The following is a 16347-nucleotide window of genomic DNA, read 5'->3' as shown; positions in this document are numbered from 1 at the left end:
TTACAGTGATCTTCCAGATCTCTTGGTTCAGGCCCCAACCCCACTGTGACTGGTGCTGTGCTAACACTGAAAGCCCAGGTGGGTCTTGTTCTGCCGAGAGCTCCTGAGATCCATGGAGCGCTGCTGGTTAAACAAAATAGGTCAGCACTCCAGACACACATCCTTACACGCACATTAGCCAGGAGAGACGCAAACTGGAATGTTAAGCTGCCAAGTGGCTGTTCAAAACTGTGCACAAGGGCAATTAAAATATTAGCATCCTTTCATGTAAGCAAAGCAAGCAGAAGTGGCAATTAGTTTCTGTTACAACTTGCAGCCCCAGAGGAAAGGCGTCAGAGGCATTTTCTCCTTTGCCACCTGACACTTGCATCCATCCACCCGACAGCTCATGCGGGGACACATGGGGCTGTGGGGGAAATCCAGCTCCACCAGGCAGCATTGCCCTGGGCTGCCTCGTATACTGCTGTGGTCAATGGCACAGCCCAGGTATGTGCTCACCAACAGGCCGCAGGTGCTGCTGGAGCAGTGGGGTTCTTTCCTTACCTTAAATTTCAGCCACAGTGCTGCTGCAGCACTCACAGGGGTAAGGGACTCCCCTGGCACAGCTCTGTGCCCTGGCGTGGCACCTCTAGATGCTGGTATCGCAGACGCCGCACCCAAACCCTGCAAGTACCCCAAGCACGGGACAGAGGCTTGGTTCCCCGTTCCCAGGCACTTTCATGTGGGAAACAACAATCTGACGTCAGGAAACCAACTATCTGCAGTGGGCTGAGCATTCATTTTCATCTGGATGGTGTTTGCTGATTACCACAAACCCAAATTGCAGCCCTGAAGCCACCGAGCTCCTGTTTGCAGGGTAGAGCAGGAAGAGGCCAACGTTTGTTTTCAATTAAGAAAAAAAGAGGCGAGAAAAAGGTTACCAAAATGTCTAGCCTTTGTTTTATTGAGTTACAACAAATGAGCAACAAGTTAGAAAAGTAGGATTTATTCAAACTCCCTAGCATTGTACTTGTGCAGTGTGCTGAAACAGGGGTAGGGCCTGGCAACGCAGCCAGCTTGCGCTCCCGCACCCACGCTGCTCCTCCTCAGACCCGCACGCAGACACTCACACAAAGGAAAACTAGCAGTACTTGAAAACAAGTGCACTCAGGGATCTAGAACTGATCTAACAATTTAGTGGCAAGGATTAACTGGAAACATCAGTTGTGTGCTACAGCTTCTAGAACCGGAGGATGGACGTTTGTTTCTGTTGTCCATCTCTGTGCTAGCTGAAGAAAGGCAATCAAGTTCAGGTTATGAAGCATCGTTTTGTCACCCCAACCCCTCTGGGGGTTGTACTACGTGTTCAAACAAAAAGTGCTAAAAACAAACAGACAAACAGAAAAAAAGGTGTTCCAGCGAGATCGTCAGAGAGCTGCAGCCCGGCCCGCTTTGTGAGGAGTGGAGCACGGGAGCTGGAGAAGGCGTGCTTCAGAAGAGCACAGGAAAGCAGAGATTTAAATACTTCAGTAGCAGATGGCCATAAAACAAAACAAAAGAAGTCAAAACAGGAAAAAAAACCCAAAGCCCCAACTGAACCAGACCAACCTGACCCTCCCCAAACCTATAGCGCACTGTGTGGGCTGAAATGTAAACGGCTGTGGAGTGGGAACCCAGGATCGGATGTTGATTGGCACCAAAGAGATTCCAAAAAATTGCAAAACTTTCTTCAAAGGCTTAAGAGAGGCTGTGGGCTCTCCTCCCTGGAGGTCTCCAGAAGCCGCCTGGAAGCGACCACGGGCTCCCTGCTTTGGGTGTCCCTGCTGGAGCTCGAAGTGGGTCATGTGGACCCTAAGGTCCCTGCCAGCCTCAGCCATAATGGGATTCAGTGATTCAGAAAAGATCTCCTCTCCCTCCTCCCCACAAAACACACTTCCCTCCCCCAAACCAACCTTAACATTTTCCCATGGCATTGTATGCAAGAATAACTCGCATCTATTAAAAAGTTAACAAAATTTCCACATTGTACAAATCTGTTCCAGTACAGGAAGAGACTGGACAGGAAAGTGGGTAGGAAAGAAGCTGAGGAGTAACCTATATACAAGGACCCTTTTTTCTTTCTCTCTTTTCTTTCTCAATGCAGTAGTAGGACTTTGGCACTATGAACAACCCCACGACGATGCTCCACCAGAAGATTTCTCACTGTGCCTCCGCAAGCACGATTTGAGACACGCTGTCTCACCCCAGGCAGGAAAATAGATGTTCTATTTTCAGACAGAATTTCCCCTTCATTGTCAGGACAGTGCAGCTGATGAGTATCCCTGCAAAAGATTAAAGAAACGTATTACTTTAAAAGGCATTTTGAACAAATACTTGAGCTGTCAGCTAACACAGCATCCAATGTTCACTCCTGAGGATGCACACAGTGGCACTGCATTTGGTAGGAACCACATCCCGAAGCCGATCCTGATGCTGCAGGAGGATGCCAGGTTGGTTCTGTGGTACCAGCACACTGATGATACCCCCTGCAGATAGCTGATGGGGGCACACAGCCCAGCCTTGCCTCTTGCTGATCCTTTGATGTCACAAACCCCTCGGGCAGAGCCTCACACTGTCAGAGCAGACGGACACAAGGCAAGGCCTCTCCACTGGGGATGACTTTCAGCATGGTTTTCCCCACTGAGCCAAATGTGAGAGTGCAAGAAGTGCAAGCACTCGTGCTGAAGCTGCGTGCAGCAGCACAGGGTCGCTCCTCTGCACCCATGCTCACCATAACCCTTATTTCACACTTTTTATGAAGGCTGCTCCGTTACCTCCCAAAGAAGCAGAGGGCTCTGTCTGGCATCCACAACTCCTATGTCAACAGAAAAGGCAAAATCCTCCCTGTCCCAGCAGCCTTTTTTCATACAACCCCCTGCTCCTTCTAAAAAAGCTGAGAATGTTTAATGGTTGCTTTGGTTTTGCTTCTTCCTCTGAAGTTCTTCATTGCTGTTCAGCTTGTGTCTCCAACATGGCCTACTGCTTTCAGGGGAAATGGCAAGTTAGCTTTAGTTCTGCATAAACCACTGCGAAGTCCCACAGTGCCTTCAGGACACCCAATCTGGGCAGCAGGCACTGCAGTCATTGAGTCATCGTTACGGATAGAACATCGAACCATAAGAAAAATGGGAACTTGAACAAAAAGGAAGGGAAACTCCAGTGCTGGTGGCTTTTAACCATTTCAGACACTGAGGAATGTGCAAAGCCACCAACAACTGATGTCAGCTCCAGTGGTGGAAAGAGCTGGGGACATTGGCAGAACCCGGACCCACTGATGCTCATCAGCATGATGCGGCAGGAATAAAAATCATAGAATCACAGACTATCCCAAGTTGGAAGGGACCCACAAGAATCACTGAGTCCAACTCCTGTCTCCACAAAGCACCACCCAAAAATCAGACCCTATGTCTGAAAGCATTGCTTAGACGCCCCTTGAACTCTGGCAGCTCAGAGCTGTGCCCACTGCCCTAGAGGGGTTGTTCTGTTCACCACCCTCTAGTGAAGAACCTTTCTCTGGGGCTTTGTGGCATGCAGTCCCTGGCTGTTCTTTGGCACATCTCAGCAGAGCTCCCAGAGCTGTAAAATGTACCTCGTGGGGTCACAGCTGCACCGTGCAGCAGAGATATACTTCAGGACATTGTATGCTTCCATGGCTGTAAAGAGTATTTTCTTCTTTGCTCATTCCCACCACAAACTGCAGACTTTGGTGTCTGCACCTTGCAGGGCTGGGGCAGATGGAAGGTGTGGGAACAACTCTGAAACAGCAGTTTTTTTGGTGAAGAAGAAGTAAATTTCTGAGGAAAAACAAAAGCTCTGGTCTGAGGAAATCCTGGGAAAACCCCACAAAGAGACAACACTGTGAAGAAAGCCAGCAATGGCTGCCAGCCTGCTCCTGCTGCTTGAACTGTGATTCTTTACTCAGAGGGTGATGAGACACTGGCACAGGCTGCCCAGAGCAGCTGTAGATGTCCCATCCCTAGAGGTGTTCAAAGCCAGGCTGGATGGGTGGCAGCCAGCCCATGGCAAGGAGTTGGAAGTAGATGATCTTCAAGGTTCCTTCCAACCTAAGCCAATCTATGATTCTATGAGTTGATGGATATAACATAAGGCCAGTTTCTATTCATCCAGCTTGAACAAATGGTGATAAGAGAGCTGATTTTGACCCATGGTGTCAGAAGGCAGGAATCTCCACTGATGGACGTGAAGTAAGGCACTCTACTGGTACACAAGGGACCTGAGACTTCATTATCAAGCATCAGGAGCATTTGTACTGATGGCTTGCTGCAGCCACTCAGCATCATGAAGGCACCATACTGAAACAGGGCTAGTGTTGAGGACACCTGATCTTGCTCCATGGAATTCATATGACTTTTGCAAAAGCTTCAAGCAGGCAGAACTGTCCCTAGAGGTCTTCAAGAAGCATAGAGATATGGCAGTGAGGGACATGGTTCAGTAGGCATGGTAGTGATGTGTTGATGGTTGGACTGGATGATCTTAGCAGTCTGTTGCAACCTCAATGATTCTACAATTCTAAGCATAACAGAGATTTTAGCAACCTGAGAATGAGATTTCAGAGCCATGTATGAATTCTGCTCCACTGAGGACAGGTGGCCATGAAAGTCCCACCAGCTGCAACAGAAGCAGCAACTACTGAACACACATCACTTTAGAAGAACCCATTTTCTAAGGCATGAGGTGTATTTAGGCTGTAATGCAAATACACCCTACTGGCTTCTAGAACTACATGAGGAAACAGACCTGAAAGTTCTGCAGCAGTTCAGGTTTTACAGAATCTGCACATGAATTCCTGCCACAACAGAAGTATGGAGACTGAATGCAGAAAAATGTTCACTTTAAAGTGTGCATGTCAGGAGGAGAACTTAACAACAAAGGAGCATTTCTGTACAATGTGAAGTTCAGCAGTGGACATTTCACATTGTGGCTGTGGCTGTGCAAGAATCAAGAGGAGAAGAAGTTCCCCTGTCAGCAGTTCAGCACTAGGCAGTGCCTCCTGCCTGCAGCCAGGATGGTAACGTTGTCCCTCCGAGGTGCTGAGGGCTGTGGTGTAAGGAATAATCAGACTTCTATGTAAGAACAAGCAGGAACAATCTCATCTTCAAGCCTCTTGGTCTTTCAGCCATACTGTGGATGTCACCTAAGACAATGACCTGTTAGTTCAACTCCAAAGTTATAGTTAAAAATTAAGGAAGACAGTAGATTGCCTTCACTAAACTGATAGTAAAAAATCTATCCTGAAAGAAAAAGCAGATGGATTTTTCACTGTTTCCATCAATGCAGAGAATAAAGCTCCCATCTTTCATGCCACCATGGCTGGTCCCATACACGCACCAGAAAGCAGGTGTCAGCAATTCTGGGCTGAGATGTGCTGGGAGAGTAAAGCAGAACAAAAGAGAGAAAGGCTTTGGGCCTCTGTCCTGCAAAATGGTCGTCTGAACTTCCTGAGTGACCCATACGGTGAAAACCCTGCTCTGGTGCATCTCTTCTCAGCAGGTGCATTTTACAGCCCTTTCAAAGCTCCTCACCAGAAGGATAAACTGGTGGAAGTTTATTGCAAAGTTCCTGTTAAAGTTCATCTCTGATGGCCCTTGGGCCTCCTTCCAGCTGTGGAGCTCCATGGTCAGCACCAGGGTGCAGCACGAGAGCTTTGTGAAAAAGCAGTCCAAGGTCCCCTCCTCTGCTACAGAACCATAAATTACTAAGGTTGAAAAAGGCCACTAAGATCATCTAGTCCAAACATCCACCTACCACCAGTATTACCCATTAAACCTTATTTCTCATGGTAACATCTCCACATTTCTTGACCTCCAGGGACAGTGACTCCACCACCTCCGTGGGTAGCCTGTTCCAATGCCTCATCACTCTTCTGAGAAGAAATTTTTCCTAACATCCAACCTGAACCTCTTGTGGCACAACTTGAGGCCACTGCCTCTCATCCTATTGCTGTTACCTGAGGGAAGAGGCTGACCCTCACCTCACCACAGACTCCTTTCAGGGAGTAGTAGAAAGCAATAAGGTCTCCCCTGAGCCTATTCCTCTATGGCTGAACAATCCCAATTCCCTCAGCCGTTCCCCATAAGATTTGTGCTCCAGACCCTTCACAGCTTTGCTATCCTTCTCTGGACACACTCCAGGGCCTCAGTGTCTTTCTTGTAGTGAGGGGCCCAACAGCACTCAAGGTGTGGCCTCACCAGAGCTGAGTACAGAGGGATGATCACCTCCTTGCTCCCGCTGGCTGCACTATTTCTGCTAAATGCCATGGGCAACACTGGGCAACACTGCTGTCTCACGTTCAGCCAAACATTGACCAACACTGACAGATCCTTTTCCTCTGTGATGCTTTTCAGCCTCTGGGTCTGCCCCCATTACCAATGCTCATTCACAGCCCATCTCTCTCCTCAGTTACATTACTGTAAGTATCTATAGCTGAAACAGCAAAATTATGTGCAATAAAAAACCTAATAAAATAAAATAAAATAAAATAAATCCGACAGTGCATTTATTTATCACTCATTTAATTTAAAATACCAGATCAGAACTGAGCTTTGGTTTTCTATGTGGCTGCTCCCCATGCACCTCTGCAGCACCAGCACAGTGACAAGAGATACTCCTACCTCTATGCAACCACCACAGACTTCTAAGAAAAATCTGCACCTCTGCAACATGGAGTGGTTCAGCCCTAGCACTAACTCTTCATTTAGCAAATAGCCTTAATGCAAGTGTGGGGACCTCTACCAGTTCTGGCTATGGTAGTTCCTTTTCAAAAGTTTTAAAACAAATATTGAAGTACCTTACACTTGTTAGACATCAGGAGACTATTAATTCTTTCTGAAAGATGTGTTCTTTAACTGTCAATGCTGTGCTTTCTGTCGGGTATATCCTACCTTAAGGAGACCCCAGCTTGGGAGAGACAAGATCTGATCCTGTACATCCTCATACATGCACAAAACATTAAAGGTTGGTGAGCTCAGCTCAACACGCCATCAAGAAGTGCTGATGGTACTTGCTCCAGTTTGTACCTGTCTAACTGCGATCAGAAACAGACTTCAGGTCTCCAAACAACATATCTTTTCACACTGAAATATCATGTAACACTCCCCTCCTAAAAAAAATGGCCCCGCAGCTTGCTTTTAAATTCAAGATCCTGTGAAGAAAAGCTGCTAAAACACCCACGCAGATTAGTCTGGGGCATTTCCTAAGCATCTATAGAGCAAGCAAGCAGAACAAAGCAGGCTGGAGACAGTTCTCACCTGCAAGAGGAAGAGAGCACATTTGCATGAGCCACTTCATACCCTACAGCATTTTTTTTTGCTTGCTACTGCATACAGAAACATCTCTGGCTCAGGCCCTTCCCTCTAGACAGCTTTTATTCTGTCAAAAGGAGAAGAGGTGCAAAGCCTGGTGTGGTCTCTGTTCATGGGAGATCAGCAACCCCTTAGCAAGCGGACTGCTAGGAACTAGCATCACCTAGTCAGTCTGCATGGCTCCACTGGTATGTTTTACATCAACCTCTGCAGAAGTTACATTTAAAGGACACATTTCAGGATTTAATGGATTGATGACAAAAAAAAAAAAAAAAAAAAAGCCCTTAAATGGGATTTGACTTACAAGGAGAAAAGGAACCAGGCAAACAGCGCTAACCCCTGCCTACCAAGCAGGTACCTGCTTCCATTTACAGGAATGCCATCCCTTGTATTCAGGCACCCAGCAGGCACCAGGATCCAGGTTCAGGGATTTGCACTGAAAAGGGGCTACGGGATGCTAGAAGCGCCCCAGAGTGAGGCCAGTTCCGGGAAGCAGGGCACCCCAAGCATTACCTGTCTATATGTGGGCATTTTCTCCAGGTATACTTTCAGAGTCAAAGTCTGCCAGCTCTGCCTGGCCCTCAGGTGCTGCCTGGCTCCACGTGTCCGTGCAGTCTGATGCGGCATCATCCTCGCCCACAGTCACCTCCACCCAGTTGACCTCCACTGGCCCCTCATTCTCCTCGCATCCGTCACGGCTGTTGCATTCCAACCTGCCTGTATCCTCTGCTTGATTCCCCAACAAAGAGTCTTTCAGTGGTTCGCAGTCTCTTTTTGGTCTCACCACCAGCTTCCCCGAGTTCTCTTCATTCAGCTTTTTGTGCTCCTGGTAATGCTGCCGAGACACCTCATTACCATTCTTTGGACTCTCAATGAGTTTTGATCCCTTTTTCTGACTCTGCTCATTATGGCCATCAGCATACTGCTGCTGGTACTGGTCAACCCATTTAAGCAACCCTGATCTTAGCGAGGACCGGTTTTCCTTGAACCAGCGAACGATTTCAGTTCTTGTGAGCCCAGTCTGGGACGCTAGCTGGTCATACTCTTGTGGTGTTGGCCACTGGGTTCTTGCAAATGTACTTTTCAGTAGATGAATTTGCTCCTGGGTTTTCTTAAGTGTGGCAGAGGATCCCGATAAAGCACCGGGGAGCTGGGAGCTGTTCATCAGTTCTGCTTGGTTTATTGCACCATTAGGCGTTCCTTGTTCCTTAATTTTTCGGTACGATCCCATTGAGTCCAAAACAGCTTGCTCCATGCTGTCCCTTATCTTTCTCCTCTCGGAGAACCAGGAATCAATCTCTCTCCTGCTCAGCTTCGTCTCCACTCGAAGCCTATCCAATTCTCCCTGGGTCGGAAAAGAACATCGTAGGAAACTCTCCTCAAGGGCCCTAAGCTGCTCTTGGCTTTTCTCTTTGAACCTCTGGGGTGCATAATCTGCATATGGGTGGAACGAGCGGCTGTGTCGGCCCAGTGGAGGTGCTATTGGATCCTTCCCTAAAGCATCACCAGCAACTTGCACGATGCCCCGCTGACTTCTGTACCTGTGGTCACTGAACCACTTCTTGATCTCGCTCCTAGAGAGCCCCGTTGCCTCTATCAGCCGGTAGACTTCCGCGTCATCGGGAAACTGGCTTGCTATGAAACTGGCCCTCAGCTCTGCTATTTGCTCCTTGGTCTTTTTTCGCTCGCTGGCAGGTGTCAACGGTACAGCACTCAGCTTGGCAGGACTCTCAGGCACCTGAACTACATGAGGTCGCTTGGCCTCTGGGACGTTTGACAGGGTCTGTATTGTCCTCTTTTGTCCCTGGTTTGGGGCAACAGCAAGTGTGATCGGTGAACAGGAAACTGCTGATCCATTTGAAACGGGAGTTAAAACCAGACCAGTCTGGCCCAGTATCTGACAAGGCAAAGCTGTCTGGATGATAGGAGGGGGAATTTTTGCAGTTGTCAAAGGAGCTGGCAGGACAGTGATGGTTTGGGGGACTGCCTGGATAGTACCATTGAACATCTTCTTTCTTGCCTCTTCTACTTCTCCAGGTGACCAGCTGATACCATGCTTCAAACGTTGCGTAGCAAACCAGATTCGGATCTGTTCTTCAGGATGCTTTGACGCTGCTGTCAACCACGACAATTCTGCTTGTGTGGGGTAAGGAAATTTGTTAAAGGAGTTGATCATGGTTGCATTAGTGTCCAGTGCAGAGTTGTATTTGGTACTGTTCAGAGGTACCGGGACCTTGGGTACAAGGTTAATATTTGGTGGTAGCTGTACAGAGGGCATAACATGAGCTAACACGTCCTGGAGAAGGTCTCCATTTATACACGCAATAGCTTCAGTGGCTTCAGTTATGATGCGGGGGAGAGAACCATCCACATGGTTTTCTGAAACTCCCTCTTCTGGCTTTTTGGGACCCTTCTTGGTTTCCCCTTTAGACTTTCCCAATTTCATCATTGGTGTTTTACTCACACTAATTCCCCCATGAAGTGAATCCTCACACTCTGCATTTTCCACCCCACTGCTCGTGACAGTGACATCATCAGTGGTGGTCTCAATGGACTGCTCTAAAACAGTCTGGTTATTGCGTTTAATTAATTTCAGTTTAAAGTTACTCTCTCCTGGGTGGTACTTTGTATTGTGGTCAGATAAAGAATCATATTTTTTGGTTGTGAAGTTGCATTCAGCACAGACATACAGGGGGTTGAGAATAACATTTGGATGCTGAGTGTCAACATGCTCTGTAAATTCATTTAAGTTCTGTGTAGAGTAAGGGCAGTATTTACACTCATAACCACCCTGGGGTTTCTTAGACTGATTTTCAGCAGGGGGCTTCGCCTCAACCACTTCGCACTCTTTCACTGAGCTTTCTGAAGGCCAAGTTTTTTTAGCATCCTGCTGTGGTGTGCCAGGCCCCTTCTCTTTCGCAGTTTCTGCACCCTCTGGGACTTCCTGTTCCATCACTTCAGAGGTTCGCACCATACAGGGAGTCGTTGACTTTCTTTTGCTAGCCATGGCAGCCCAGGCTGCGCTTCCAGAAGGTGACTTCTATGACAGGTTGAGCAATAAACTGAAAGATCTTGTAAACGGCTCCAACCTTCCTTGTTCACTTGACTCTTGTTTTGTTTAATAAAGGATTTCAGCCCCAACTGTGACTGTCAGCTCACATTTGCTGCATGACACCTGTGAAACAAAGCACACCCATTAGGCACTGATCTGTAAAACATGGCTCTTGCAGAAAGCCATCACTCAAGATAGGTGCATTTACAATACCATTCTGGACAATGCTGAACTCTTCCTTTTGCTATTCTCTCCATCAACTTAAGAGGAAAAATCTGTCCACACAGAATAAAAGCAGTGGACAATTCACAATGAAGTGTGCCACAGGTAGAAAATAGCTTTGAAACAAACAGGGAAAGCTGAACAGACAGGAGGTTTTAATCTCCATGAGAGTCAATTTATTTAGCTGGAAAGGAAAGCAGACACTGTTATAAATACTGTATCTTTTTATAGAAGCTGTAGTTTCTATTAATTATTATTTTGAAGCATGTAGATTTGAAATTGAGCGTGATTATTAAATTTAATTACTTCCCACTGTCACTTACCTTGTAAATATGTCTAGTAAATGATTGTGGTTACTAATGACGGATGATTTCTAAATAAAGCTATGGGGCTTGCCTTGCTCGTAAAAGTAAAGGCAGTGAGAGGAGTTAATGCAAATCAGCATTTTCAGGGGTCTGATTAGAGCAGATCAGTGGAGGCCTATCAAGTCTCTTCTGGAATGAAAGTTTCTTTAAAATACCCTTATCACCAAATATTGATTGTCAGACAGTTAGCTAAGGTCCAAGACCCCTCAGATCCCTTTTAAATAGGGTCCCTTCCTGTAACCCTACTGATATTCACATCAAGTCCTGATCTGTGCACTTAACTGCCTACAGAATTAAACAATATTTTTAAAGCATGATTCACAGTGGTTTTGGAGTTCCCAAATGTAATAATTCCATCAAAATACGTATTTTTAAGAGGATATGAAGTCAGTATCAGTCAGTATGACCACAAAGGAAGAAAAACCACACTGGCTGTATTACGATCTACCCATGCTCATCAGGACTGAGTGGACGGAGTGTAATTTAGTAGCTGTACCAGTCTCATCATGCAAAAAAAAAAAAAAAGAGATAACTCTCCTACTATTTGACAAGATACCTTTTCTAATGATTCCTTGATTCTACTTTGCTATTCTTCGTGATCAGACAGGCTTGGATCTGTAACACTTTTAGCCTGACGGGAAACTCATTGTTTGCCATCCATTGGATGGGATATGAGGGGGCACCAGTGCTTACAGGCTGTCATCGTCATTGCCCAAAGCATCAGCACCTACAAGCAACCCATGTTTTGGGTTTCTGCCATCTCTCTCTTAAAAAAAATAAAATAAAATTCCTTTTAATAACAAGCAAGTAGATGAACAATGGAACAAGTGATGCCCGGTTTTCTGCAGATTTGTGCTGACTGATCTTTACACTGGATTACATATTTTTACATATTCCTTCAAAATTCCCCTCTATTTCCCTGCACAATCGTCCTCCCAGAGAGTATTTTGTCTGAGGTCTATGGCTTGCTGTGTCCCACTGCAGATGGGATCAGAAACCAAACACACAACTATCTGAACACTACTCTTCCTGCCCACTCATTTTTAATGAAGTTTGCAGAACTTCAATTATCTCTGATGCTTCTTCCCTTGCATCAGATCTGGCTGAAATGGGTCAAAAGGTGAAAGAATGGTACAGAATCAGCTCCCTAAGCAAGGCTGCTGCTGGAAACAAGGTGCAGGTCACCTCCTTCTGCCCTGCAGATCCCACTGCACATGTGATGTTGATGTTTGTAGACAATGGAAGGAAAGTGCAATGTCTCATTCTGGAAAAGGGTGGTGGGGATGAGGATGGAGCACAGCTCCCTGATGCTCTTTTGCTGCTCTGCCACCCAGGCCATGCTGCTTCACTTAATGGTCTGCTCCTTTTCTGATGTGTGACCTTCTGCAAAATTCATGCGACAACATCAGCAAAAGGAAGAAAGTCAAAAGGCATCAAAGACAGAGCAAGGCTTATTTATATTTCACTATCACCTCCTTCTTACCCAAAAAAGAAGTAAGAAAAGGCTAAGAACAAAAAGATAAAGGAATGGGATGGAAGAAAAAGAGTGGAGAAAAAGAACTATCTAGGTTACTGCATTGGAGCAATCGAATGTTTCTTAAAAATGTTGAATGTGTTGACTTTCTGAAAGCTCAGCAAGCTCTCTGCCATGTCAGGTAGCTGTGCCAAACTCCCACCTCTCATCAGGACATGGGGATCAGCCTCAAGCAAGGATGCTCTGACATTAAGCAAAGGCCAAGCTCTCTCCAAAACATACATACAATGGTGGATGGGTGAAAAATTCTGTCTGCAACAGTTTTAATAGAAAGTTTTACACACTGTTTCTTTTTTATGGCACAGTGTTCTTCTGTATTTCTAACTGCTTTGCTAACTCTACCCTGAATAGTTTTTCAGCCACACAGGAATCTTTATCCACCATAGCGGATAGTTTTGGAAGTCAAGAACAGAACAAATGAGTTCCCACTCCAGATGTACTTGTTTTCAGAAGGAAAGGGTTAGGAGACCACAACCAGTCAGATCACATTTGTCCTTCAACCTCAATTCCTGGAGCTTCCTGAAAGAAGAGGAGGAAAGTGAGGCCCGGCAACCATGTGAGTGAGGAGTTTATCGAGACCTCCAAGCCACTGTCCTCTGAGGACCTCAGTGAGTGCCTCACTCCAGATAAATCCATGTGAAGTTGCTCTGGATCTCCTAGTCAGCTCTAGCAAAGAACATGGACCAGCCATACCACAGTTCTGAGAGACAGGCAGGGTAAACACACAGTGATTGCACAAACCAGCATTTGTTGGGAGACACAAGATACCCCTCAGCAGCAACCAAAGCTTAGCAAGGTAGGAACATAAGTCACACTTCACCACCTAGCCCATGTTCACCATGCTCCAAGGGACAAAATTCACACCCAGTGCTCAATGAATTGGGCTGCACCAGGGACAGACTTCTGACAAACTCTGCCACTAAATCCATGGGTTGGATCAAGGCAAGTAACTTCAGTTTTGGGCTGCTGTCACCACGATGCATGGCTACAGACGTACTGGTTGCAGTTTTCCCAAGCATGGAGAAAGGCAGCCCTTGCCCCTGCAGCTGCCCTGCCTTATCTTCTGTGAGGTTTGCCATGCTGAATGAGGGAAAAGAGATCATAAAAAATAATTTCCGTTTTATTGTTTTAAATTTGAATTTTTGTTTTTAAATGAGCAGATGCATGAACCAGCAACAGGCAGCCAGGTTAAAACCAAAAGCACTCGCCTCCAAGCAGACAGCTGCCTCCGTGAACCAGCTCCAAAGCAAACCACAGAGACCATCTGCAGCAACAGAGCTTTCGGTTTGCTTTGCTTCTGCAAAGCAATCATGATGGGAGCACGTAGGTCAAAAGCAAGCACGTAGGTCAGAAGCAATGTGTTCTTCTCAGCATCTCTGCTTAAAAAGTACAGTTATGAGAGAGGCCCCAGCCTGGTTTTGTTTAATTTCCAAGAGCTAACAAACGAACCCAGCCACAGCTCTCTGATCTTTCAAAGCCCAGCTCAAAAGGCTCCAGAGCATCAGGCAGAAGAACAAAGTGGCAACTCAGTGGTGACTTGGTGCATGAGCAGAGCAATGCCAGATCTCCTTGCCGCTTGCCTAGCTCCGAGGCTGGGAAACTGCACAGCACCATACAGAGAAAATAAACCATGTTTTCAGGTCTGCCTGTCACTGGAAAAATGTCTGCTTGGGTAACAATGCCATCTTCCAGCAGAGAAAGGTATCTTCTGCCTCTATGAGTTTCTCAAATGAAGAAAGTTTGGGTGGTGAAAGAACTTTCACCTTGGTAAAGCTCTACCTGTCCCAGTGCATTCATCAGTTCAGAGCTGTCAAAAATAAAACCCCTGTGCAACTTGCACCAGTGGTACTAACAGAGCTGCTGGTGTGCATTGGCCTTACAAACAGCATGGTTCATGTAAACAGCTGGGAAAACAAATCACAAAGCTTTCCTGTGCTGGACTTTGCAATCTTTTCATTCCCTCCAATCTTTTCCTTGTGCCTGCACAACACTTCTATACTACTCCCTTAACCAAAAAAAAACAAAAAAAAACAAAAAAAAAACAAAAACAAACAAACAAAAAAAAACAAAAAAAACCCACCATGGCACCTCACTTCCAGGGCTGGATGAAATGGATGTAAAAGAGACTGGAAGGATAGAAACCCCTACTCAGTGCAAATGGATCTTCACTGTTCTCAGATATACTGTGGTTTTGTTTTTTGTTTTGTTAATAAAAAATCTCTTACAGTGCTTGTGATTTTCCACCAAGCCCTTTCCAGCTAGGACACAGGATACAAGTCCCCGTGTTTTGGAATATTACCCTTCCTTACCAAGCAGCAAATAAAAACCAGTTGACTACTACAAATGTCATGCTTACAGTTTGGCTCAGAGAAGGAACTGCTGCTGCTGGAGAGCCCCATAACCCCCTTATGGCCTTTTACTCCACACCTGTGGAGGCTGCTGGCATGGGAAGGTGCATGGTACAGCAGAGCTGCTCTTCTGCTCCCTATCACAGAGGTCAAACTCATAATCCTTAACATTGCAGTAATATTATTCTCCTACAAATGCAAGGATGAGAGATGATAGATTTATTTCATGGTGCAAGGAGGAACACGCCTCGGGTGATGTTTTTCCTGCCTTACAACTGTTTTTAGCATGCAGCTGCTGCAGCACTATCAAAAAGCATATCAGCTAGCACAGCAAAAATGTTGTTGGTCTCCACTGTGACAGTACACTTAAAAACATTGCTTAATTACATGCAGGAGACTAAGCAGAAGCAAGCAAACCAGGGCAAATAATTCCTGCATGATGGATCAGGGCTGTAATGATTCACAAAAGGGAAACCACAGAAAGAAAGGAAGGTTTTGTGAACTGCAAAGCTGAGCTTTTAAAGAGCATTTAAGTTTGAGCAGCCGAGAGCTCTAACTCTTTCCCTGCTCTTTATAAACTGAGTAAAACAAAATTGATGGAGAGGTATACAGACTGCCACAACAATAATTTTTCAAGACATGAAAAAATAAATTTGAAAATGCTATGTTTTCAGTTCTCGTGAGCTGCTGTAGACATTTTCTAATTAGAAAATATCTGTGTAGATACATGTGGCAGGTGCCACATACAATGGCAATGCGTGTGATGGCCACGAACTTTTCCCTACACGGGAGAAGCAATTTACAATTTACGATTTTTCTTTCTTTTCACAGGTGAATAGCAAAACAAAGTGCCTCCAAGATTTCTGACTCATGTCAACACAACTTGTGGAACTGGGTGCCAATACCTCCACGAAGTGGGGCAGATGCAAAAGTGATGCATACCCAGCTTGGGGGAATCCATGCCTGCAGCATGGCCACCAGAGGTTCTGAAGAATGCATGCATCAAACACTGCACACAGAACACTGAAGGACTGTGGGTGGGATGAAATGGCTCAAAAGGAGCTAACAATAAGAGAAAAACCTGGAGTGCCAAAGCCAATTCACATGAATGCTGCCTTTTTGCATTTACATCTCAGCTTCTATTTAACCATTGTGTAGAGGAAGGACGTGGACAAATGTATTCTGGAAAACACAGGTGCCCCGGAGAAAACCTCAGTAAGCTTTCCTAGATCAAACTGTGTTAGCCAGCACCCTGTTCTTAAGTATTTCAGAGTATACTAGTCATAATATATTCGCTGAACTAAAATGCTCACTTTCACACTGCTGCAAAGCCAAAGAAATGGCAAAAATTGTGGGTTTTCACTGCTGTTGGTTGTATGCACACAAGTGGCCAAGCCCATCCAAGAAATGGGTAAGTTGAACATTGTGTGCTGTGAATTTTCTATTTTAAGTCTTCATCTGCAAACACTGGCTTTTAATTCCCTTT

General features: G+C 45.8%; 1 protein-coding gene across 3 annotated transcripts in view; it reads right to left on the bottom strand.

The window, feature by feature from the left end:
- Nucleotides 1–912: 912 nt before the first annotated feature.
- Nucleotides 913–16347, bottom strand: part of ZHX2 (zinc fingers and homeoboxes 2) — a 61571-nt gene continuing 46136 nt past the window's right edge. For all 3 annotated transcript variants that reach the window (XM_010709278.3, XM_010709280.3, XM_003205272.4), the window contains 2 exons: nt 7854–10515; nt 913–2300 (listed from right to left, as the gene is read on the bottom strand). In XM_010709278.3, coding sequence (XP_010707580.1) covers nt 7858–10347 — 2490 coding nt within the window. In that variant the 5' untranslated portion in view covers nt 10348–10515 and the 3' untranslated portion in view covers nt 913–2300; nt 7854–7857. The remainder of the gene's footprint in view (nt 2301–7853; nt 10516–16347) is intronic.

Source organism: Meleagris gallopavo, chromosome 3 (assembly GCF_000146605.3).
Source record: "Meleagris gallopavo isolate NT-WF06-2002-E0010 breed Aviagen turkey brand Nicholas breeding stock chromosome 3, Turkey_5.1, whole genome shotgun sequence".
Taxonomy (NCBI): domain Eukaryota; kingdom Metazoa; phylum Chordata; class Aves; order Galliformes; family Phasianidae; genus Meleagris; species Meleagris gallopavo.
The sequence above is the reverse complement of the archived record's forward strand: the minus strand, read 5'-3'. Positions and strand labels throughout refer to the sequence as shown.